The 26,664-nt window shown below is 52.2% G+C and overlaps 1 protein-coding gene across 1 annotated transcript in view; it reads left to right on the top strand.

The window, feature by feature from the left end:
* tns1b (tensin 1b) overlaps positions 1-26,664 on the top strand; it is a 299,976-nt gene that overhangs the window by 247,051 nt on the left and 26,261 nt on the right. Inside the window, exons 18-21 of the mRNA XM_038790323.1 lie at positions 3,346-3,526; positions 6,602-7,539; positions 16,475-16,561; positions 23,529-23,720. Coding sequence (XP_038646251.1) covers positions 3,346-3,526; positions 6,602-7,539; positions 16,475-16,561; positions 23,529-23,720 — 1,398 coding nt within the window. The remainder of the gene's footprint in view (positions 1-3,345; positions 3,527-6,601; positions 7,540-16,474; positions 16,562-23,528; positions 23,721-26,664) is intronic.

Genomic DNA, 26,664 nt, shown 5'->3' on the forward strand with positions numbered 1-26,664 from the left:
AGACAGGGGGAGAGTGGGAAAGAGACAGGGGGAGAGTGGGACAGAGACAGGGGGAGAGGGACAGAGACAGGGGGAGAGTGGGATAGAGACAGGGGGAGAGTGGGAAAGAGACAGGGGGAGAGTGGGACAGAGACAGGGGGAGAGTGGGGCAGAGACAGAGGGAGAGTGGGGCAGGGACAGGGGGAGAGTGGGATAGAGACAGGGGGAGAGTGGGATAGAGACAGGGGGAGAGTGGGATAGAGACAGGGGGAGAGTGGAATAGAGACAGGGGGAGAGTGGGATAGAGACAGGGGGAGAGTTACAGAGACAGGGGGAGAGTTACAGAGACGGGGGAGAGTGGGATAGAGACAGGGGGTGAGTGGGATAGAGACAGGGGGAGAGTGGGATAGAGACAGGGGGAGAGTGGGGCAGAGACATGGGGAGAGTGGGATAGAGACAGGGGGAGAGTGGGGCAGTGACAGGGGGGAGAGTGGGATAGAGACAGGGGGAGAGTGGGATAGAGACAGGGGGAGAGTGGGATAGAGACAGGGGGAGAGTGGGATAGAGACGGGGGGAGAGTGGGATAGAGACGGGGAGAGTGGGATAGAGACAGGGGGAGAGTGGGACAGAGACAGGGGGAGAGTGGGACAGAGACAGGGGGAGAGTGGGATAGAGACAGTGGCAGAGTGGGGCAGAGACAGGGGGAGAGTGGGGCAGAGACAGGGGGAGAGTGGGATAGAGACAGGGGGAGAGTGGGGCAGAGACAGGGGGAGAGTGGGATAGAGACAGGGGGAGAGTGGGGCAGAGACGGGGAGAGTGGGGCAGTGACAGGGGGAGAGTTATAGAGACAGGGGGAGAGTGGGACAGAGATGAGGAGAGTGATAAATACATGGGAACTGAGATAGATGGTCGGATATGATAATAAATGATTGGTATTCGGTACTTGACCAACTGAATCAGTTTTATTCTTGATCAAAAATTAAACAGCTTCAAAATCCATTAGACCCAAGTAAGCGGTAATTATCACTAAGTGATAGCCCTCCCTAACTAGTGATCTCAATAACTAACGAACCGAAATCCCCAGCAAACTAGATCTCCAGAACCAATACAATGTAACCTGAACGGGGAGATTGATCTTCACTCTGAAGCTAAATGATTGGCTGCCTAGTTTACAGCTTTGAGAATCTGTGCCAATTCCCAGTGTTGGCCAACAGAGTAAATATAGGGTGAATCTTTAGTTAATGCGGCCGGCATTAGCAGGAACTGAGGTGGTTTGGGGGGAATGATCGGAGCTGTCGGAAGTTGGACATCCCAGTCGTTCTGGCCCGACTTTGTTTCTGGAGCTTGGGAACCTACATGCCTTGGGAACGAGCCGAGCTCTCTGTTACATGGGACGCCTTTGTCCCAATACAATGGGAGAGGCTGAACTTGCCCATCAGAAATGAGGAAATGCCAAGCTGAGCTGCAGAGGGAGCCAGCTGCAGAGAAAAAAAGACAAAGTGGAGGATTGTTCCAGAGTTTTCCAACGGCTCTTTGCCCATCATCATTTTAAATCACGTTCTAGTCAAAGGAACTGTGCCCAGGGCTCTGAGCCCTACTCTTCCATTGCAACTTGTACCGTTTAAATTCTACCCCTCTCTCTCCTCTCTGTATCTCCGTGTAACTCAGACGGAAGCACTTGGGCCGAGAAAACACTGCAGTGTTGAAGACAAGGCGCGCAGTGTACTTGCTGAAATTAGGGTAAAGTTAATCAGCAGACTACTGGGCCAGGAACAAGCTTGGTGTCTGGGAGCGACCACAGCTCGGCGCAATATTTGCAGCAATGATTAAATAAATTATTCTGCGTTCTGCCGAGGGGCAGTGGTCGAGTTTCACAGAGTGGAGACATTTCTTCGGGGAAAACGCTCGTCATTGTTTCTCCTCTGTCCCAACGCAAGTCCATGAACTTCACGCATTCATCGGACTCACTGGACGGGAAGGGTGCGAGTCACTGGCATCTGGATCCAGGCACTGGATTCTGCCCAGTTGTGCTTGAAGCACCCTGAGAGAGCGAGGGAGGAGGGAGAGAGCCAAGGGGAGAGAACCTTCTTAACTTTGCCAGCGCTGTGCGGTGGAAGTGCCAGGCGCTCAGAAAGGCGGTGGTTACTCAGGAAGGGGCTGCTTGACTTTGGCTCTGGTCGATTATCTTTGGCTCTGGTCGATTGGTGCCTCACAACTGGAGCCTGACAGAAATTGGTATGTAGGTCAATGTCTTTACACCTCACCACTTCCCTCCACCTCTCACAATAATAATAACAATCAGTAATGGATGCTGTTTTGTTATATAATATATAAGATGTGCAGGTTAGGTGGATTGGCCAGGCTAAATTGCCCTTAGTGTTGGGTGGGGTTACTGGGTTATGGGGATAGGGTGGAGGTGTTAACCTTGGGTAGGGTGCTCTTTCCAGGAGCCGGTGCAGACTCGATGGGCCGAATGGCCTCCTTCTGCACTGTAAATTCTGTGTAAAGTCTATATACATTGGTACCCAGTAATGAACAAAGTGCTATTATATAATCTATGCAATGTTGTACACACTGCTGGATTCTCCGCTGGCGGGGTGCTCCGTTTTTGCCGGCAGCCCGGGGGATTCCCGACAGCGTGGGGCTGCCCCACAACGGGAAACCCCATTGACCGGCTGGGGTAACGGAGCATCCCCGCCGGCAGGCCGAGGCAGAAATCTGGCAGGGCGGAGAAACCCGCCCAATGTATTTATATAAAGCTTCCTAATCCGTTACTCATAGAAAATGAATGAAATGAAAATCGCTTATTGTCACGAGTAGGCTTCAAATGAAGTTACTGTGAAAAGCCCCTAGTCGCCACATTCCGGCGCCTGTTCGGGGAGGCTGGTACGGGAATCGAACCGTGCTGCTGGCCTGCCTTGGGCTGCTTTCAAAGCCAGCGATTTAGCCCACTGTGCTAAACCAGCCCCTGTGTGATTATATAAGATTCACAGCAGTTTGAAATCCACCCAGGTGACTACAGAACAGAAACAGGAAATTGTGGATAAACTCAGCAGGTCGGTCAGTATTGGTGCAGAGAGAGAAACAGAGTGAATGCTTCCAGTCCGTATGGCTCTCCTTCAGAACTGCAGAGAGGGAGAAATTTGCTGGGTTTTATATTGTATGAAAGGGGTCGGAGGTGGGGCACAGTGGAAAGTTAGTGATAAATGAGAGCTCAGGAGACATTTGACCAAGTTGTCATGGACACGGTGGTGATTATAGTATTGGCAGTGGCTTCCTGAATTGGTTCTGCTTTGTCCTGTGCAGTCTGATTTCTGTTTTGCTTTTAATAAATCTCTGCCTGTCCCATTCTTGTTCTTCCTTCAGAGCCGAGGAGCTACGTGGAGTCAGTTGTCAGGACGGCCGAAATCGGAAGCCACGCTCTGCAAAGTCCTCCCACGTCTCTGAGCTACATGGTGGACCCGCCAGCCAGGAACATACCCGGCGTCTCAACATTCACTTCCCCCAGTCCGATGTCAAGCAGCAGTCCCTTACTTGGCATGGAGAGGTGAGGAGAAGGACTCACTTTAATCAATCAGCTATATGTCATCTCCCTGATTTGATAGGGGGCCCGTTTCTCTGTGTCTAAGGGTCAGCACCACATTGGGAGAGATCCATTCTTGTGGCAGAGGCTGTGGCAATGCCTGTGGGTCCACGTCACACCAGGAAATACAGTCACACTCTGAGCCAATGACAGCAGCTTGCAGACGGAGGTTGATCTTTCAATGGGAGATGTGAAGGTGGGACACCAAATTACTTGATCATTTCCTCTGATTGGAAACAGCAAGATCGTGGGACAGGAAGGGCAGCCCTACTTCCTCACAGCGCCAGGGACCCGGGTTAACACTGCTGTCTCACAGTGCCAGGGACCCGGGTTAACGCTCCTGCCTCACAGTGCCAGGGACCCGGGTTAACGCTCCTGCCTCACAGCGCCAGGGACCCGGGTTAACGCTCCTGCCTCACAGCGCCAGGGACCCGGGTTAACACTGCTGTCTCACAGTGCCAGGGACCCGGGTTAGCACTGCTGCCTCACAATGCCAGGGACCCGGGTTAACACTGCTGTCTCACAGTGCCAGGGACCCGGGTTAACACTGCTGTCTCACAGTGCCAGGGACCCGGGTTAGCACTGCTGTCTCACAGTGCCAGGGACCCGGGTTAACACTGCTGTCTCACAATGCCAGGGACCCGGGTTAACACTGCTGTCTCACAGTGCCAGGGACCCGGGTTAACACTGCTGTCTCACAGTGCCAGGGACCCGGGCTAACACTGCTGTCTCACAATGCCAGGGACCCGGGTTAACACTGCTGTCTCACAGTGCCAGGGACCCGGGTTAACACTGCTGCCTCACAGTGCCAGGGACCCGGGTTAACACTGCTGCCTCACAGTGCCAGGGACCAGGGTTAACACTGCTGCCTCACAGTGCCAGGGACCCGGGTTAGCACTGCTGCCTCACAGTGCCAGGGACCCGGGTTAACACTGCTGCCTCACAGTGCCAGGGACCAGGGTTAACACTGCTGCCTCACAGTGCCAGGGACCCGGGTTAACACTGCTGCCTCACAGTGCCAGGGACCCGGGTTAGCACTGCTGTCTCACAGTGCCAGGGACCCGGGTTAACACTGCTGCCTCACAATGCCAGGGACCAGGGTTAACACTGCTGCCTCACAGTGCCAGGGACCCGGGTTAACACTGCTGCCTCACAGTGCCAGGGACCCGGGTTAACACTGCTGTCTCACAGTGCCAGGGACCCGGGTTAACACTGCTGTCTCACAGTGCCAGGGACCCGGGTTAACACTGCTGTCTCAGGGCCAGGGACTAGGGTTAACACTACTGTGTCACGGTGCCAGGGACCCGGGTTAACACTGCTGTCTCACAGTACCAGGGACCCGGGCTAACACTACTGTCTCACAGTGCCAGGGAGCCGGGTTAACACTGCTGTCTCACAGTACCAGGGACCCGGGCTAACACTACTGTCTCACAGTGCCAGGGACCCGGGTTAACACTACTGTCTCACAGTGCCAGGGACCCGGGTTAACACTGCTGTCTCACAGTGCCAGGGACCCGGGCTAACACTGCTGTCTCACAGTGCCAGGTACCTGGGTTAACACTGCTGTCTCACAGTGCCAGGGACCCGGGTTAACACTGCTGTCTCACAGTACCAGGGACCCGGGCTAACACTACTGTCTCACAGTGCCAGGGACCCGGGTTAACACTACTGTCTCACAGTGCCAGGGACCCGGGTTAACACTGCTGTCTCACAGTACCAGGGACCCGGGCTAACACTGCTGTCTCACAGTGCCAGGTACCTGGGTTAACACTGCTGCCTCACAGTGCCTGGGACCCGGGTTAACACTGCTGTCTCACCGGTGGCCTAGTGGTTAGCACAACCGCCTCACGGTGCTGAGGTCCCAGGTTCGATCCCGGCTCTGGGTCACTGTCCGTGTGGAGTTTGCACATTCTCCCCGTGTCTGCGTGGGTTTCGCCCCCACAACCCAAAAATGTGCAGAGTAGGTGGATTGGCCACGCTAAATTGCCCCTTAATTGGAAAAAATAATTGGGTAATCTAAATTTATTAAAAAAAAAAAACACTGCTGTCTCACAGTGCCAGGGACCCGGGTTAGCACTGCTGCCTCACAGTGCCAGGGACCCGGGTTAGCACTGCTGCCTCACAGTGCCAGGGACCCGGGTTAGCACTGCTGCCTCACAGTGCCAGGAACCCGGGTTAGCACTGCTGCCTCACAATGCCAGGGACCCGGGTTAACACTGCTGTCTCACAGTGCCAGGGACCCGGGTTAACACTGCTGCCTCACAATGCCAGGGACCCGGGTTAGCACTGCTGCCTCACAGAGCCAGGCAATCGGATTTGATTCCCTGCTGGGTCACTGTCTGTGTGGAGTCTGCACGTTCTCCCCATGTCTGCGTGGGTTTCCTCCCACAGTCCAAAGACGTACAGGTTAGGTGGATTGGCCATGATAAAATTGCCCCTTTGGGTTAAAGTTGGCTTTACAAGGATAACATGGGGAGTAGACCTTGGTCGGATGCTCTTTCTGAGGGTCAGTGCAGAATAGATGGGCCAAATGGTCTCCTTTTGCACTGCCAGGATTCTATGATGAGTCTGTGCCTGAAAATTAGTTTGTGAGTAGTTTTATTTTGTGCTGTTCAGTGAGATTTTCTGTCTGGAGGATAAGTGTTTTTGGCAGAGCAAGGGTTAATGCGGGAAGGAAGAACATTTCCATGCACTGTCTGCTGTGGAGATTCACAAGGTAGTCGACTGCGGAGTAGATTGTGGGATGAGCTGACATGCAGACCACACCCCTGGCAGCACGCTGGATATATGCATAGTTACTAATAAATGGTTTATGTTGAACTGTACCTCCAGCGACCTCCGTGTGAAATACCAAACAGTCTTTAGAGCATTGCCTGCGGACAGTGGGGATCTGGGAATGTGCTCCGATAATTTGTCTGCAAGTTCCCGGGCAGCACGTCTGAAAGTCTATGTGCTCACTGCCAGCGGTTTCTTGTCAGCTCACACTGTATTAACGCTTCCTCCTTATTCAAACTCTGTCTTTTTCTCTCAATTCCTTAGTGCCTTCGTTACAAGCTGTTCACCGACCGGAGCCAATGGGCACAGCACCACGCCACCCCAGCCATCTCTGGACTCCAGTTTCAGATCAGCCAGCTTCTCTCATCCGTCCTTTGCCGAGAGCAGCTACCTGAACAACACTCCATCAAACCAGTCAGCTCTTGGGACAGGCAGCTCCTCGGGAAGCTTTGCTGTGGGTGCTGACTTTTCACCCGGCCCTGGTCCGCCTCACCCAGACAGAGCCGCGGCCGGAGTTCATTTCTTGCAGGGAAGCCCAGAGTCCCTGCACCAGACAGTGGCCACCAACACCCCGTCAAGCCCAACATTGAGCAGGAGAGTAATCAGCTCTGGGCCAGTGATGGCCCCCAGAAGCCCAGGGATGAACAGGCACCCGGTGGGTGTTTACGGACTGCTGACTGGCACATCGTGCAGCCCCGTTATGTCCAGATACCCTGGCATCGTTAGTGCCAGCGCGCCGGTCACCCCCAGCAGCCCAGTCCTGGAGCCATACCCTCTGTACGGCTATTCAACTCCCACGGCACAGTTGGAAGAGCGATATCCCGCACTGTCACGCCAAGGGAGTTCCTCGGGATATGCTTCACCCGGAACGCCGGGATTCCCCGTCTCGCCGGCTTACTACAACTCGGCCACCAGCGGCCCTGCCCCTGCTGCGGTTTTCAGTGCCGCACCTGTCTCGCAGGACAGGATTGGCAATCCCTCTCCACCCCGAGGCTGCCTGGCCGCTAGTCCCCAGCCTGCCCTGCCAGAGAAGAGGCGAATGTCAAGTGGCGAACGTTCCAACAGCTCAACCAACTACGCCATGGTCAACGGAAAGACTGCCTCGCCCATCTCCAGCGGGATGTCGAGCCCAAGCGGAGGCAGCACCCCAGGCGTCTCCTTTTCACACACGTTACCTGACTTCTCCAAACTCTCTCTGCACGGTGAGGAGATCACTTTATATTGGGAAAACTGCATCTTCTCTCTTGTGATGCTGTCTGACTGATTTATTAATGTTCCCTACAAGCAATGTGGATAAAGGGGAACCTGTGAATGTGGTGTGCATGGATTTCCAGAGGGCATTTAATACGGTTAATGCACAGAATTACAGCTCAAGGTGCAGGAGTAGGATATCAGCTTGGATAATAAATAAATAACATTTATTATTATTGTCACAAGTAGGCTTACATTAACACTGCAATGAAGTTACTGTGAGAAGCCCCTAGTCGCCACATTCCGGCGCCTGTTCGGGTACACGGAGGGAGAATTCAGAATGTCCAATTCACCTAACAGCACGTCTTTCGGGACTTGTGGGAGGAAACCGGAGCACCCGGAGAAAACCCACGCAGACACGGGGAGAACGTGCAGACTCCGCACAGACAGTGTCCCAAGACAGGAATCGGACCCGGGTCACTGGCGCTGAGAAGCAACAGTGCTAACCACTGTGCTTAAGCAGGTAGTAAAGAGTCGGGATAAATGGGTTATTTTTGAGTTGAGAAGTTGTAACTAGGGGAATGTCACAGGGGTCAGGTACATTATAAATGAATAACTTGGAGGAATGGACTAAATGTATGGTAACTAAATTTTCTGATAACAAGACAGGAAGGAAAGTAAGTTGTCAAGTGGATGTTAACACATCCATAATGAGATATAGATAGGTTAAGTGGTTGGGCAAAACTTGACAGATGGAGTTCAATGTGACAAAATGTGAACTTGCCCACTTTGGCAGGAAGAATAAGACTAGAAGACATAGAAGCAGAATTAGGCCACTCGGCCCATCGAGTCTGCTCCACCATTCAATCATGGCTGATATTTTCTCATCCCCATTCTCCTGCCTTCTCCCCATAACCCCTGATCCCCTTATTAATCAAGACCTATCTATCTCTGTCTTAAAGACACTCAGTGAATTTGCCTCCACAGCCTTCTGCGGCAAAGAGTTCCACAGATTCACCACCCTCTGGCTGAAGAAATTCCTCCTCATCTCCGTTTTAAGGGATCGTCCCTTTAGTCTGAGAATATGTCCCCTGGTTCTAGATTTTCTTACAAATGGAAACATCCTCTCCACGTCCACTCTATCCAAGCCTCCCAGAATCCTGTAAGTTTCAATAAGATCCCCTCATCCTTCTAAATTCCAACAAGTACAGACCCAGAGTCCTCAATACAACAAGCTCTTCATTCAAGATCACGTGTCCCTCAGGGATCCGTGTTGGGCCCACAAGTGTTCACAATTTACATAGATGATTTGGAGTTGGGGACCAAGGGCAATGTGTCCAAGTTTGCAGATGACACTAAGATGAGTGGTAAAGCAAAAAGTGCAGAGGATACTGGAAGTCTGCAGAGGGATTTGGATAGGTTAAGGCTAGGGTCTGGCAGATGGAATACAATGTTGACAAATGTGAGGTTATCCATTTTGGTACAAATAACAGCAAACGGGATTATTATTTAAATGATAAAATATTAAAGCATGCTGCTGTGCAGAGACACCTGGGTGTGCTAGTGCATGAGTCACAGAAAGTTGGTTTACAGGTGCAACAGGTGGTTAAGAAGGCAAATGGAATTTTGTCCTTCATTGCTAGAGGGATGGAGTTTAAGACTAGGGAGTTATGCTGCAATTGTATAAGGTGTTAGTGAGGCCACACCTGGAGTATTGTGTTCAGTTTTGGTCTCCTTACCTGAGAAAGGACATACTGGCGCTGGAGGGTGTGCAGAGGAGATTCACTAGGTTAATCCCAGAGCTGAAGGGGTTGGATTATGAGGAGAGGTTGAGTAGACTGGGACTGTACTCGTTGGAATTTAGAAGGATGGGGGGGGGGAGCTTATAGAAACATATAAAATTATGAAGGGAATAGATAGGATAGATGCGGGCAGGTTGTTTCCACCGGGGGATGAAAGCAGAACTAGGGGGCAAAGCCTCAAAATAAGGGGAAGTAGATTTAGGACTGAGTTTAGGAGGAACTTCTGCCACTCAAAGGGTTATGAATCTATGGAATTCCTTGCCCATTGAAGCAGTTGAGGCTCCTTCATTAAATGTTTTTAAGGTAAAGATAGATAGTTTTTTGAAGAATAAAGGGATTAAGGGTTATGGTGTTCGGGCCAGAAAGTGGAACTGAGTCCACAAAAGATCAGCCATGATCTCATTGAATGGCGGAGCAGGCGCGAGGGGCCAGATGGCCGACTCCTGCTCCTAGTTCTTATGTTCTTATGTTCATTCTTGTGAACCTCCTCTGGACCCTTTCCAAGGCCAGCACATCCTTCCTTAGATACGGGACCCAACACTGCTCACAATATGCCAAATGGGGTCTGACCAGAGCCTTATACAGCCTCAGAAGTACATCCCTGGTTTTGTAGTCTAGCCCTCTTGACATGAATGCTAACATTGCATTTGCCTTCCTAACTGCCGACTGAAAAATGGTACATTGCCTGTGTATAACTAGAGAGATCAAAGCCACTCACTGCGGATGCTGAAATCTGACACAAAAACAGAAAATGCTGGACAATCGCAGCAGCTCCGACAGTCTCTGTGGAGAAAGAACAGAGCTAACGTTTCGAGTCTGGGCGAGCTTTGACAAAGAGTCACCCGGACTCGAAACGTCAGCTCCCTTCTCCCTCCACAGATGCTGTCAGACCTGCTGAGATTTCCCGACATTTTCTGTATAAATAGAGAGATTGCAGAAACTCTGAGGTACAGAGGGATCTGGGTGTCTGGGTACGTGAATCACAAACGTTTTGTATGGAGGTGCAGCAAATTATTAGGAAGGCAAATGGAATGCTGGTGCTTCTTGCAAGGAGATTGGAACATAAAAATAGGGAAATTGTCCAGCTGTGTTGTTGAGTGTTGTTGAGACCACATCTGGAATATTGCACAAAGCTTTAGTCTCCTTATTTGACAGAGGATACAATGATGTCAGAAGCAGTTCGGAGCAGGTTCATTCAACCCATTCCTGGAACGAGGGCTTTCTCTTATGAGGAAAAGTTGGACAGATTGAGCCTGTATTCAGTAGAGAGACAGTCTTATTGAAATAGAGGGCACTGGGCAGGCTGAGGGAGATACATTCCTGACAAGTGAGTCAAAGCGTATAGAGGCTGGACGGGATAGTGGAGTTGAACCAAAATAAGATTGGCCATGCTCTAATTAAATGGCGGAGCAGGCTCGAAGGGCCAAATGGCCTCCACCTGTTTCCAATATTTATAAACAGAAGCGTAAATCATGAGGCATCAGAGATCAAATTCAGAATTACACCTTCTGAACACTGCATGAAGCTGGTCAGTGAGAGAAGGGAGGAAATGGGATCAGTTTCAGGGTAATGGAGAGAAAGTGGGACAATGGCTTTAGATTGGGATTGATACATGGCTACGGGGAGAGAGTGGGACAGTGGGATTAGAACATAGGACATTACAGCGCAGTACAGGCCCTTCAGCCCTCTATATTGCGCCGACCTGTGAAACCCCTCTAAAGCCCATCTACACTATTCCCTTATCGTCCATATGTCTATCCAATGACCATTTGAATGCGTTTAGTGATGGCGAGTCCACTACTGTTGCAGGCAGGGCATTCCACGCCCTTACTACTCTCTGAGTAAAGAACCTACCTCTGACATCTGTCCTATATCTATCTCCCCTCAATTTAAAGCTATGTCCCCTCGTGCTAGACATCACCATCCGAGGAAAAAGGCTCTCACTGTCCACCCTATCTAATCCCCTGATCATCTTGTATGCCTCAATTAAGTCACCTCTTAACCTTCTTCTCTCTAACGAAAACAGCCTCAAGTCCCTCAGCCTTTCCTCATAAGATCTTCCCTCCATAACAGGTAACATCCTGGTAAATCTCCTCTGCAACCTTTCCAATGCTGCCACATCCTTCCCATAATGCGGCGACCAGAACTGCATGCAGTACTCCAAATGCGGCCGCACCAGAGTTTTGTACAACTGCAACATGACCTCATGGCACCGAAACTCAATCCCTCTACCAGTAAAAGCTAACACACCACACACTTTCTTAACAACCCTCTCAACCTGGGTGGCAACTTTCAGGGATCTATGTACATGGACACCGAGATCTCTCTGCTCATCCACACTACCAAGAATCTTACCATTAGCCCAGTACTCTGTCTTCCTGTTATTCCTTTCAAAATGAATCACCTCACACTTTTCTGCATTAAACTCCATTTGCCACCTGTCAGCCCAGCTCTGCAGCTTATCTATGTCCCTCTTTAACTTGTAATATCCTTCTGCACTGTCCACAACTCTACCGACTTCAGTGTCATCTGCAAAATTACTCACCCATCCTTCTACGCCCTCCTCCAGGTCATTTATAAAAATGACAAACAGCAGCGGCCCCAAAACAGATCCTTGTGGTACACCACTAGTAACTGGACTCCAGTCCGAACATTTCCCATCAACCACCACCCTTTGTCTTCTTCCAGCTAGCCAATTTCTGATCCAAACTGCTAAATCACCCTGAATCCCATGCCTCCGTATTTTCTGCAATAGCCTACCGTGGGGAACCGTATCAAACGCTTTACTGAACTCCATATACACCACATCAACTGCTTTACCCTCATCCACCTGTTTGGTCACCTTCTCAAAGAAATCAATAAGGTTTGTGAGGCACGACCTACCCTTCACAAAACCATGTTGACTATTTCTAATCAAATTATTCCTTTCCAGATGATTATAAATCCTATCTCTTATAAACCTTTCCAATACTTTTCCCACAACAGAAGTAAGGCTCACTGGTCTATATTTACCGGGGTTATATCTACTCCCCTTCTTGAACAAGGGGACAGCATTTGCTATCCTCCAGTCTTTTGGCGCTATTCGTGTAGACAAAGATGACTTAAAGATCAAAGCCAAAGGCTCAGCAATCTCCTCCCTCGCTTCCCAGAGAATCCTAGGATAAATCCCATCCGTCCCTATTTATCCATTTTCACACTTTCCAGAATCGCTGACACCTCCTTATGAACCTCAAGCCCTTCTAGTCTAGTAGCCTGTATATAAGTATTCTCCTCGACAACATTGTCTTTTTCCTGTGTGAATACTGACGAAAAATATTCATTTAGCACCTCTCCCATCTCCTCGGACTCCACGCACAACTTCCCACTTTTGTCCTTGACTGGCCCTACTCTTACCTTAGTCATTCTGTTATTCCTGACATACCTATAGAAAGCTTTAGGGTTATCCTTGATCCTACCTGCCAAAGACGTCTAATGTCCCCTCCTGGCTCTTCTTAGCTCTCTCTTTAGATCCTTCCTAGCTAACTTGTAACTCTCGAGCGCCCTACTTCACGTCACATCTTTACATAAGCCTCCTTCTTCCTCTTGACAAGTGTTTCAACTACTTTAGTGAACCACGGTTCCCTCGCTTGACCACTTCCTCCCTGCCTAACAGATACATACTTATCACGGACACGCAGTAGCTGTTCCTTGAACATGCTCCACATTTCCATTGTGCCTATCCCCTGCAGTTTTCCTCTCCAGGCGATGCATCCTAAGTCTTGCCTCATTGCACCATAATTGCCTTTCCCCCAGCTATAACTCTTGCCCTGCGGTTTATACCTATCCCTTTCCATCGCTAAAGTAAACGTAATCGAATTGTGGTCACTATCACCAAAGTGCTCACCTACCTCCAAATCTAACACCTTCCTGGTTCATTACCCAGTACCAAATCCAATACGGCCTCGCCTCTTGTTGGCCTATCTACATACTGCATCAGGAAACCCTCCTGCACACATTGGACAAAAACGGATCCAACTAAAGTACTCGAACTATAGTGTTTCCAGTCAACATTTGGAAAGTTAAAGTCTCCCATAACAACTACCCTGTTACTTTCACTCCTATCCAGAATCATCTTTGCAATCCTTTCCTCTCCATCTCTGGAACTTTTCGGAGGCCTATAGAAAAGCCCTAACAGGGTGACCTCTCCTTTCCTGTTTCTAACCTCAGCCCATACTACCTCAGTAGTCGAGTCCTCATCAAATGTCCTTTCTGCCACCGTAATACTGTCCTTGATTAACAATGCCACCCCTCCCCCTCTTACCACCTTCCCTGAGCTTACTGAAATATCTAAACCCCGGCACCTGCAACAACCATTCCTCGCCCTGCTCTATCCATGTCTCCGAAATGGCCACAACATCGAAGTCCCAGGTACTAACCCATGCCGCAAGTCCACCCAACTTATTCTGGATGCTCCTGGCACTGAACCACCTTGAACCACTTTAGACCACCTTCCTTCCTGCCGGTACACTCCTGCAACTTTGAAACCTTACTCATGACCTCACTACTCTCAACCTCTTGTATACTGGAGCTACAATTCAGGTTCCCAATCCCCTGCTGAACTAGTTTAAACCCTCCCGAAGAGCATTAGCAAATTTCCCCCCCAGGATATTCGTACCCCTCTAGTCCAGGTGTAGACCATCCCATTTGTGGAGGTTCCACCTACCCCAGAATGAGCCCCAATTGTCCAGGAATCTGAAACCCTCCCTCCTGCACCATCCCTGCAGCCATGTGTTCAACTGCTCTCTCTCCCTATTCCTCGACTCGCTAGCACGTGGCACGGGTAACAACCCAGAGATAATAACGCTGTCCTCGATCAAAGTCTCCACCCTAGCTCCCTGAATTCCTGCCTTACATCCCTATCCCTTTTCCTACCTATGTCGTTGGTACCTATGTGGACCACGACTTGGGGCTGCTCCCCCTCCCCCTTAAGGATCCCGAAAACACGATCCAAGACATCGCGGACCCTGGCACCTGGGAGGCAACACACCAACCGCGAGTCTCTCTCGTTCCCACAGTTTGGGATTGATACAGGGCTATGGGGAGAGAGCGGGACAGTGGGGTTAGTTTGGGGATTGATACAGGGCTATGGGGAAAAAGTGGGACAGTGGGATTAGTTTGGGGACTGATACAGGGCTATGGGGAGAGAGTGGGGCAGTGGGGTTAGTTTGGGGATTGATACAGGGCTATGGGGAGAGAGTGGGGCAGTGGGATTAGTTTGGGGATTGATACAGGGCTATGGGGAGAGAGCGGGGCAGTGGGATTAGTTTGGGATTGATACAGGGCTATGGGGAGAGAGCGGGACAGTGGGGTTAGTTTGGGATTGATACAGGGCTATGGGGAGAGAGTGGGACAGTGGGGATAGTTTGGGATTGATACAGGGATGTGGGAGAGAGTGGAACAGTGGGATTAGTTTGGGGATTGATACAGGGCTATGGGGAGAGAGCAGGGCAGTGGGATTAGTTTAGGATTGATACAGGGCTATGGGGAGAGAGCGGGGCAGTGGGATTAGTTTAGGATTGATACAGGGCTATGGGGAGAGAGTAGGGCAGTGGGATTAGTTTAGGATTGATACAGGGTTATGGGGAGAGAGTGGGGCAGTGGGATTAGTTTAGGATTGATACAGGGCTATGGGGAGAGAGCGGGGCAGTGGGATTAGTTTAGGATTGATACAGGGCTATGTGGCGAGAGTGGGACAGTGGCTTTAGTTTGGGGATTGATACACGGCTATGGGGAGGGAGTGGGACAGTGGGGTTAGTTTGGGATTGATACAGGGCTATGGGGAGTGAGTGGGACAGTGGGGTCAGTTTGGGATTGATACAGGGCTATGGGGAGAGAGTGGGACAGTGGGATTAGTTTGGGGATTGATACAGGGCGATGGGGAGAGAGTGGGACAGTGGCTTTAGTTTGGGATTGATACAGGGATGAGGGAGAGAGTGGGACAGTGGGATTAGTTTGGGGATTGATACAGGGCTATGGGGAGAGAGCAGGGCAGTGGGATTAATTTGGAGATTGATACAGGGCAATGGGGAGGGAGTGGGGCAGTGGGATTAATTTGGGTAGATTCAGGGCTATGGGGAGAGAGCGGGATTAGTTTGGGGTTGATACAGGGCTATGGGGAGAGAGTGGGACAGTGGGATTAGTTTGAGGATTGATACAGGGCTATGGGGAGAGAGCGGGACAGTGGGATTAGTTTAGGGATTGATACAGGGCTATGGGGAGAGAGTGGGGCAGTGGGATTAGTTTAGGGATTGATACAGGGCTATGGGGAGAGAGTGGGGCAGTGGGATTAGTTTAGGGATTGATACAGGGCTATGGGGAGAGAGTGGGGCAGTGGGATTAGTTTGAGGATTGATACAGGGCTATGGGGAGAGAGTGCGGCAGTGGGATTAGTTTGGGGATTGATACAGGGCTATGGGGAGAGCAGGGCAGTGGGATTAGTTTAGGGGTTGATACAGGGCTATGGGGAGAGAGCAGGGCAGTGGAATTAGTTTGGGGGTTGATACAGGTCTATGTGGAGAGAGCAGGGCAGTCCCCATCTCCCAGGACAGGTACTGCACTGGTTAGAAACAGAGTAAAGCTCCATCGACACTGTCCCCATCAAACACTACCAGGACAGGTACAGCACGGGGTTAGATACAGAGTAAAGCTCCCTCTACACTGTCCCCATGTAACACTCCTAGGACAGGTACAGCACGGGGTTAGATATGGAGTAAAGGTCCCTCTACACTGTCCCCATTAAACACTCCCAGGACAGGTACAGCACGGGGTTCGATACAGAGTAAAGCTCCCTCTACACTGTCCCCATCAAACACTACCAGGATAGGTACAGCACGGAGTTAGATACAGAGTAAAGCTCCCTCCACACAGTTTGTAGGGTAGATAACCTCACATTTTACTCTTGATTAAACCTGTAACTATTGAAGTGTATTCGTTCCTGTTTCTAGTTTTTATATCTGAACCTGTGCCGTGGTTCTGTCCATTCCACCTGTCTGCCGGTGACGACATTGTGCTGTCGGCTGTCTTGTCTGCCAGACCTGGAGTATTCACTAGTCTCGAATGAATCATGGTTTGAAATAACTTTCTCTTTGTTTCCTTTCTCTGTCAGATGGAAGTCCAGAAACAAGAGCCCATGTGAAGTTTGTCCAGGACACATCGAAGTACTGGTACAAACCGGACATTTCCCGCGAGCAAGGTACACGGCAGGCACTTCTTGTATTAACGCTCAGGATACAGGGTAGCTGGGGGTGTTGGCAGGGACAGACACAAACAGGGGGATTGTCTCCCCTTTCCCTGTGGTGGGCTTCAGGTGTGAGCACAGAATAGAGTTTCAGATAATGCAGAGTCTGGCTGGGGGAGTCACATTTACAGGTCAGTTCAGAATTAAATCACTGGGGGAATAATATTGGCAAGGACACTGCAGCACTTCCTCAGTACTGACCCTCTGACAATGCAGCACTCCCTCAGTACTGACCCTCTGACAGTGCGGCACTCCCTCAGTACTGACCCTCTGACAGTGCAGCACTCCCTCAGTACTGACCCTCTGACAGTGCGGCACTCCCTCAGTACTGACCCTCTGACAGTGCGGCACTCCCTCAGTACTGACCCTCTGACAGTGCAGCACTCCCTCAGTACTGACCCTCTGACAGTGCAGCACTCCCTCAGTACTGACCCTCTGACAGTGCGGCACTCCCTCAGTACTGACCCTCTGACAGTGCAGCACTCCCTCAGTACTGACCCTCTGACAGTGCAGCACTCCCTCAGCACTGACCCTCTGACAGTGCAGCACTCCCTCAGTACTGACCCTCTGACAGTGCAGCACTCCCTCAGTACTGACCCTGTGACAGTGCAGCACCCCCTCAGTACTGACCCTCTGACACTGCAGCACTCCCTCAGTACTGACCCTCTGACAGTGCAGCACTCCCTCAGTACTGACCCTCTGACAGTGCAGCACCCCCTCAGTACTGACCCTCTGACAGTGCAGCATTCCCTCAGTACTGACCCTCTGACAGTGCAGCACCCCCTCAGTACTGACCCTCTGACAGTGCAGCACCCCCTCAGTACTGACCCTCTGACAGTGCAGCACTCCCTCAGTACTGACCCTCTGACAGTGCAGCACTCCCTCAGTACTGACCCTCTGACAGTGCAGCACTCCCTCAGTACTGACCCTCTGACAGTGCAGCACTCCCTCAGTACTGACCCTCTGACAGTGCGGCACTCCCTCAGTACTGACCCTCTGACAGTGCAGCACTCCCTCAGTACTGACCCTCTGACAATGCGGCACACCCTCAGTACTGACCCTCTGACAGTGCAGCACTCCCTCAGTACTGACCCTCTGACAGTGCGGCACTCCCTCAGTACTGACCCTCTGACAGTGCGGCACTCCCTCAGTACTGACCCTCTGACAGTGCAGCACTCCCTCAGTACTGACCCTCTGACAGTGCAGCACTCCCTCAGTACTGACCCTGTGACAGTGCAGCACCCCCTCAGTACTGACCCTTTGACACTGCAGCACTCCCTCAGTACTGACCCTCTGACAGTGCAGCACTCCCTCAGTACTGACCCTCTGACAGTGCAGCACCCCCTCAGTACTGACCCTCTGACAGTGCAGCATTCCCTCAGTACTGACCCTCTGACAGTGCAGCACCCCCTCAGTACTGACCCTCTGACAGTGCAGCACCCCCTCAGTACTGACCCTCTGACAGTGCAGCACTCCCTCAGTACTGACCCTCTGACAGTGCAGCACTCCCTCAGTACTGACCCTCTGACAGTGCAGCACTCCCTCAGTACTGACCCTCTGACAGTGCGGCACTCCCTCAGTACTGACCCTCTGACAGTGCAGCACTCCCTCAGTACTGACCCTCTGACAATGCGGCACTCCCTCAGTACTGACCCTCTGGCAGTGCGGCGTCCCTCAGTACTGACCCTCTGACAGTACAGAGCCAGCATAACACACTGTGGGCTGAGATTGTAACACTCCCCATCTAACTACAAACCACGGCAAAGCTGCGACTCTGCTGACACCAGTCGTGTTTGTGTTATATTTTTATATATTAATGACCGTTCTTCCCCACCCTGTCATATTCTCCTCACATCTGCTCATCCCTCGCTCTCAACTGGTCCTCTCTTCCCTCTCGCCTGATCCATCTTTACTATCCTCTATCAATCTCTATCTCTGTCTCTCGCCTCTTGTTCCTCTCCTCCAGGCTCATGGTCGGCTCATTCAGAAAGTTAGGGGGCATGGGATACAGGGAAGTTTGGCTGTCTGGATACAGAATTGGCTGGCTGAAAGAAGACAGCGAGCGGTAGTGGATGGAAAGTATTCCGCCTGGAGGTCGGTGACCAGTGGTGTCCCGCAGGGATCTGTTCTGGGACCTCTGCTCTTTGTGGTTTTTCTAAATGACTTGGATGAGGAAGTGGAAGGGTGGGTTAGTAAGTTTGCCGATGACACAAAGGTTGGTGGAGTTGTAGATAGTGTTGAGGGTTGTTGCAGGTTACAACAGGACATTGACTGGATGCAGAGCTGGGCTGAGAAGTGGCAGATGGAGTTCAACCTTGATAAATGTGGAGTGATTCATTTTGGAAGGGCAAATTTGAATGCTGAATACAGGGTTAAAGGCAGGATTCGAGGAAGTGTGGAGGAACAGAGGGATCGTGGAGTCCACGTACATAGATCCCTCAAAGATGCCACCCAGGTTGATAAGGTTGTTAAAAGGCGTATGGTGTGTTGGCTTTCATTAGCAGGGGGATTGCGTTTAAGAGCCGCGAGGTTTTGCTGCAGCTTTATTGTAGTAATCCACGGGAGGCAGGAGTTCCGTCACCACACCAATATTTATTTACAATAACGATATTACAGGAGCAGCTACAAACTGTGCTGCTAGCAGTCCAGTCAACTTAAGACTGGCTCACAAAGCCTACACAGGGGATTATATGGGCCCCCCTCAATGAGCTATCATTGAGGGAGCTCATACTCCAATTGGCCAACCAATAAAGCCAATTGGAGTTCATTACATTTATAAAACCCTAGTTTTATATACATCCAAGTATATGATGGTGCACAGAGAGACATTGATTGACACACAGGATGACTAATGAACACACAGAACACAGCAGCCAATCACCAGACAGGACACGGCCACTATAAAGCCAGAGGGCACTAGTTTTCCCGCTCTCTCGGGATCCAGCCTCTGAGACAGTCAGAGCCCGTGATCAGCAACTAGAACATCCACCATGTGGCAGTAAGATAGTCCGGACAGGTTAGCCTCAGGTCTCCAGTCAAGTCAGCGTAGTGTCAACCCACAGTTAAAGTATGTATGATAGTTAAGAGTTCAATAAAATCGAGTTGCATTTCTCCAAGTGTTGGAAGCCTGTCTCTCTCACTGCTGCAGTAAACGCAGCCCTCGCAGACCCAGCTTTCCCAACACATCATGGTACCAGTGAGTCATGCTCGAGTTTGACGGACCTACCTTGAGATAATCTGCCTTTGACCAGCGATCAGCCATCCGGTAACATGGACAGCGTACGCCCCCCCCCCCCTCCCCCCCCCCCCCCCCCCTCCCGCAGCTCCGCATCACCGGCAACCTCGGTGCAAACTGGGAGATTTTTAAGCAGAAGTTCCAGCTGTATCTTGAAGCCACCGACCTCGAGGTCGCATCAGAGGCCAGGAAGGTCACACTCTTCCTTTCTACAGCTGGGGACCACGCTATCCACATCTTTAACTCCCTCACCTTTGCTGAAGGTGGGGACAAGACAAAGTTTAAATCAGTCCTGCTGAAGTTCGACAGCCACTGTGACATCGAAGTCAACGAGAGCTTTAAATGCGACGTGTTCCAGCAGAGGCTTCAGGGTAAGGATGAACCTTTTCAGTCCTTTTTAACCCATCTCCGTATCCTCGCGCAATCCTGTAACTACGGCTCCACTTCCGATTCCATGATCCGTGACCAGATTGTTTTCGGGGTCCACTCTGATCCCCTTCGCCAGCAGCTCCTTAAAGTGAAGCAGCTCACCCTTACCATCGCCATCGAGACCTGCGGCCTACACGAGCATGCTAACAACCGGTACTCCCATATCAGGGCGGCAGAGACGGCGCGGCAAGGCCCCCACGATGCGGAATGGGTGCAGGCTATCAAACAAATACTGGGCCTGAGTCTGGATGAGGGCGGCCATTTCGGGCACTTTTCCCGGGCTCCTGCGCATGCACGCCACGACCAAGGGGACGGCGAGGCCGACGACCGAACCACGCAAGTGCCCACATTGTTCGACCGCACTGCGCATGCGCGGTGGCACACAGAGCATCCTGACGTCGGCACCATGACGTGCTCCAATTGTGGCTCCGCCCATTTAAAGTGGCAATGTGTCCCGCGAAATCTCGACGCTGTCTCCAGTGTGGCAAGCTTGGCCACTACGCAGCCCTTTGCAGATCTTCCCCACTGCCCAACACACAGCAATCCCAGCCGCAGCGCAGGAGCGTCCGGTCAGTACAGATACCCGTTGCAGACTCCGACTGCAACATGGTTCCACATCCCGACACCGAGGATCTCACATCCCCATTCCGGGTGGGCATCAGCACCAAGTAAACGCTGCCTTTATCAACGATGGTGAAACAACTCCCAATAATGAGTATTGATCCGAACGACGAGTGGTGTGCCACCTTTACGGTCAACAAGGTTCATATACGCTTCAGGCTGGACACCAGCCTGCCAGCTCCTCGACTACAATGGCAATGCCATTGCTGCCAGTGGCTCATGCCAGCTTGCGGTGTCCCATCGGTCTTCAAAAGCAACTCTGCGTTTTGAAATTGTCGGGTCCAACAGAGCTTCCCTGCTCGGTGCTCGGGCCTGACAGAGCTTCCCTGCTCGGTGCTCGGGCCTGACAGAGCTTCCCTGCTCGGGCCTGACAGAGCTTCCCTGCTCGGGCCTGACAGAGCTTCCCTGCTCGGTGCTCGGGCCTGACAGAGCTTCCCTGCTCGGTGCTCGGGCCTGACAGACCTTCCCTGCTCGGACCTGACAGAGCTTCCCTGCTCGGTGCTTGGGCCTGACAGAGCTTCCCTGCTCGATGCTCAGGCCTGACAGAGCTTCCCTGCTCGGGCCTGACAGAGCTTCCCTGCTCGGTGCTCGGGCCTGCAAACTCCTGAATCTTGTGCAGCGGGTTCACCCCATGTCGCTCGCTGAGGCATCAGCCTCGCCAGATGTCAAATTCCAAGCCCAACTCGATGACACCATAGCGCAATGCCACAGTGTCTTCGAGGGTATGGGCACACTCCCCTACCGATACAAAATCCTGTTGAAGCCAAACGCCACCCCTGTGGTCAACACACCGCGTTGGGTGCCGGCATCCCTCAAGGACGCCTCCAGCAGCAGCTGCAAGACCTCCAGGACCAGGGCGTCATTTCTAAGGTCACGGAACCCACGGACTGGGTTAGCTCCATGGTGTGTGTCAAAAAGCCGTCAGGGGAGCTTCGAATCAGTATCGACCCCAAAGACTTGAACCGTAACATCCTGAGGGAACACTACCCAATAACTAAACGAAATGGCTCACGCCTAGTTTTTCACGAAGCTGGATGCCTCCAAGGGGTTTTGGCAAATACAGCTGGACGCGTCCAGTCGCAAGCTGCGCACATTTAACACCCCGTTTGGTCGTTACTGTTACAACCGAATGCCCTTTGGCATCATCTCCACCTCAGAGGTGTTCCACCGCATAATGGAGCAAATGATGGAGGGCATCGAGGGGGTGCGGGTGTACGTTAATGATATCATTGTCTGGTCCACAACTCCTCAGGAGCACATCAATCGCCTCAAACGAGTGTCCCAGAGGATCCACGAGCATGGCCTCCGACTCAACAGAGCCAAATGCTCGTTCGGTCAGTCAGAATTCATCGCCCGCCACAGAGACTGAATTTATAGACTGAATGTTGCATTGCCTTGTTATCTCATCGTTTGCACACCTGTACATATTGCTTTTTCTCATTTGTTATCTGCCCTCTATCTGCACTGGACACCTTCCCATGTAAATACGTTAGCATATTCTGTATATAGTCAGGCTCCTGTACACACACTCACGATTTATTGACCTGAGCTCATTTCTTTTAAAAAATCAGGGGGGGAGATGTCACAATATACATCCATGTATATAATGGTTCACAGACAGGCAGTGATTGACACACAGGATGACCAATGAACACACAGAACACAGCAGCCAATCACCAGACAGGACACGGCCACTATAAAGCCAGAGGGCACCAGTTTTCCCGCTCTCTCGGGATCCAGCCTCTGAGACAGTCAGAGCCCGTGATCAGCAACTAGAACACCCACCATGTGGCAGTAAGATAGTCTGGTCAGGTAAGCCTCAGGTCTCCAGTCAACTCAGCATAGTGTCAACCCACAGTTAAAGCATGTATGATAGATAAGTGTTTAATAAAATCGAGTTGCATTTCTTCAAGTGTTGGAAGCCTGTCTCTCTCACTGCTGCAGTAAACGCAGTCCTCGCAGACCCAGCTTACCCAAAAATATCACTAGTTCGACCACACTTGGAATATTGTGTCCAGTTCTGGTCACCTCATTATAGGAAGGATGTGGATGCTTTGGAGAGGGTGCAGAGGAGATTTACCAGGATGCTGCCTGGACTGGAGGGCATGTCTTATGAAGAAAGGTTGAGGGAGCGAGGGCTTTTCTCACTGGAGCTAAGAAGGCAGAGAGGTGACTTGATAGAGGTATACAAGGTGATGAGAGGCATGGATAGAGTGGATAGCCAGACTTTTCCCCAGGGTGGAAATGGCTGTCATGAGGGGCCATAATTTTAAGGTGATTGGAGGAAGGTATAGGGGAGATGTCAGAGGTCGGTTCTTTACACAGAGAGTGGTGGGTGTGTGGAATGCACTGCCAGCAGAGGTGGTGGAGTCAGAGTCATTAGGGACATTTAAGCGACTCTTAGACAGGCAGATGGACAGCAGTAAATTGAAGGGGTGTAGGTTAGATTATCTTAGATTAGGATAAATGGTCAGCACAACATTGTGGGCCGAAGGGCCTGTACTGTGGTCTACTGTTCTATGTTCGATGTATTCTTCCCCTTCCCCCACTCTCTTTCCTCTCTCTCCACTCTCCCCTCCGTCATCCCCACTCTCCCGTCACTCTGAAATAATCCCTCCTCTGATTGTATTCCCCCAGCGATTGGCCTGTTGAGAGACCGTGATCCCGGAGCCTTCATCATCCGAGACAGCCACTCATTCCGGGGGGCCTACGGTCTGGCCATCAAGGTCTCCAGCCCTCCTCCCACCATCGCACAGCAAAGTAAGAAAGGTACGGACACAGCTCTCACCCTGAGATTGAGAGCAGCACTAGAGGGAGACATTTCACGCTGTCGGGCATTTTGATACTTCAGGAATCAAGGCTAATCCCGGGGAAATGATGAGTGGGAAAGGGATAGTGAATCAATGTTCCTGGACAGGAGAGTCACGGGGAATATTCCTGAATATATTGGGGAAAGAGGGTTGAGAACTTGGTGAATTAAGGATATACGACATTTCCGTTTCGGTTTGCTTCATTGAAAACTAAATTCTGCAAATTTATTGAAATGTTAAATGACTCTGGAGTCGACAATTGATCAACAGAATTACGGCCTATTCTGGGCACTCCACCTGTGAAACTCTCCCTGTGACACACTCCCCGTGACACTCCCCCGTGACACACTCCCCGTGACACACTCCCCGTGACACACTCCCTGTGACAATCTCCCTGTGACACTCCCCCTGTGACACTCTCCCTGTGACACTCTCCCCGTGACACTCTCCCTGTGACTCTCTCACCGTGACACTCCCCCGTGACACTCTCCCTGTGACACTCTCCCTGTGACACTCTCCCCCGTGACACTCCCCCTGTGACAATCTCCCCGTGACACTCCCCCTGTGACAATCTCCCCGTGACACTCCCCCGTGACACCCTCCCCGTGACACCCTCCCCGTGACACTCTCCCTGTGACTCTCCCCCTGTGACACTCTCCCTGTGACTCTCTTCCCGTGACACTCCCCCTGTGACACTCTCCCTGTGACACTCTCCCTGTGACACTCCCCCTGTGACTCTCTCCCTGTGACACATCCCCGTGACACTCCCCCGTGACACTCTCCTGTGACACTCTCCCTGTGACACTCTCCCCGTGACACTCTCCCTGTGACTCTCTCCCCGTGACACTCTCCCTGTGACACTCCCCCTGTGACACTCTCCCCGTGACACTCTCCCCGTGACACCCTCCCCGTGACACTCTCCCTGTGACACTCTCCCCGTGACACCCTCCCTGTGACACTCTCCCCGTGACACTCCCCTGTGACAATCTCCCCGTGACACTCCCCCTGTGACAATCTCCCCGTGACACTCCCCCGTGACACCCTCCCCGTGACACCCTCCCCGTGACACTCCCCCGTGACACTCTCCCTGTGACACTCTCCCTGTGACACTCTCCCCGTGACACTCTCCCTGTGACTCTCTCCCTGTGACACATCCCCGTGACACCCCCCGTGACACTCTCCCTGTGACACTCTCCCTGTGACACTCTCCCCGTGACACTCTCCCTGTGACTCTCTCCCGTGACACTCTCCCTGTGACACTCTCCCTGTGACACTCTCCCTGTGACACTCCCCCTGTGACACTCTCCCTGTGACACTCTCCCTGTGACGCTCTCCCGTGACACTCTCCCTGTGACACTCTCCCTGTGACACTCTCCCGTGACACTCTCCCAGTGACACTCTCCCCGTGACACTCTCCCTGTGACACTCTCCCTGCGACACTCTCCCTGTGACACTCCCCCTGTGACACTCTCCCTGTGACACTCCCCCCGTGACACTCTCCCTGTGACACTCCCCCTGTGACACTCCCCCTGTGACACTCTCCCTGTGACACTCCCCCGTGACACTCTCCCCGTGACACTCCCCCTGTGACACTCCCCCGTGACACTCTCCACGTGACACTCCCCCTGTGACACTCTCCCCGTGACACTCTCCCTGTGACACTCTCCCCGTGACACTCTCCCCGTGACACTCCCCCTGTGACTCTCTCCCTGTGACACTCTCCCCGTGACACTCTCCCCGTGACACTCTCCCTGTGACACTCTCCCCGTGACTCTCTCCCTGTGACACTCCCCCCGTGACACTCTCCCCGTGACACTCCCCCTGTGACACTCTCCCTGTGACACTCTCCCTGTGACACTCTCCCTGTGACACTCTCCCTGTGACACTCTCCCGTGACACTCTCCCCGTGACTCTCTCCCTGTGACACTCTCCCTGTGACACTCCCCCTGTGACACTCTCCCTGTGACTCTCTCCCTGTGACACTCTCCCTGTGACTCTCTCCCTGTGACACTCTCCCTGTGACACTCTCCCTGTGACACTCCCCCCTGACACTCTCCCTGTGACACTCTCCCTGTGACACTCTCCCTGTGACACTCTCCCTGTGACTCTCACCCTGTGACTCCTCTCCCGTGACTCTCTCCCTGTGACACTCTCCCTGTGACTCTCTCCCTGTGACACTCTCCCTGTGACACTCTCCCTGTGACACTCCCCCCTGACACTCTCCCTGTGACACTCTCCCTGTGACACTCTCCCTGTGACACTCTCCCTGTGACTCTCACCCTGTGACTCTCTCCCCGTGACTCTCTCCCTGTGACACTCTCCCTGTGACACTCTCCCCGTGACACTCTCCCCGTGACACTCTCCCTGTGACACTCTCCCTGTGACACTCTCCCTGTGACACACCCCCGTGACACTCTCCCTGTGACACTCTCCCTTTGACACTCTCCCTGTGACACTCTCCCTGTGACACTCCCCCTGTGACACTCTCCCCGTGACACTCTCCCCGTGACACCCTCCCCGTGACACTCTCCCTGTGACACTCTCCCCGTGACACCCTCCCCGTGACACTCTCCCTGTGACACTCTCCCTGTGACTTTCTCCCCTGTGACTCTCTCCCCGTGACACTCTCCCCGTGACACTCCCCCTGTGACACTTCCCATTTGACACTCTCCCTGTGACTCTCTCCCTGTGACACTCTCCCCGTGACACTGTCCCTGTGACACTCCCCCTGTGACACTCTCCCTGTGACACTCCCCCTGTGACAATCTCCCTGTGACACTCTCCCTGTGACACTCCCCATGTGACACTCTCCCTGTGACACTCCCCATGTGACACTCTCCCTGTGACACTCTCCCTGTGACACTCTCCCTGTGACACTCTCCCCGTGACACTCTCCCCGTGACACTGTCCCTGTGACACTCTCCCCGTGACACTCTCCCTGTGACACTCTCCCCGTGACACTG

This window comes from Scyliorhinus canicula, chromosome 2 (assembly GCF_902713615.1).
Source record: "Scyliorhinus canicula chromosome 2, sScyCan1.1, whole genome shotgun sequence".
Taxonomy (NCBI): Eukaryota; Metazoa; Chordata; class Chondrichthyes; order Carcharhiniformes; family Scyliorhinidae; genus Scyliorhinus; species Scyliorhinus canicula.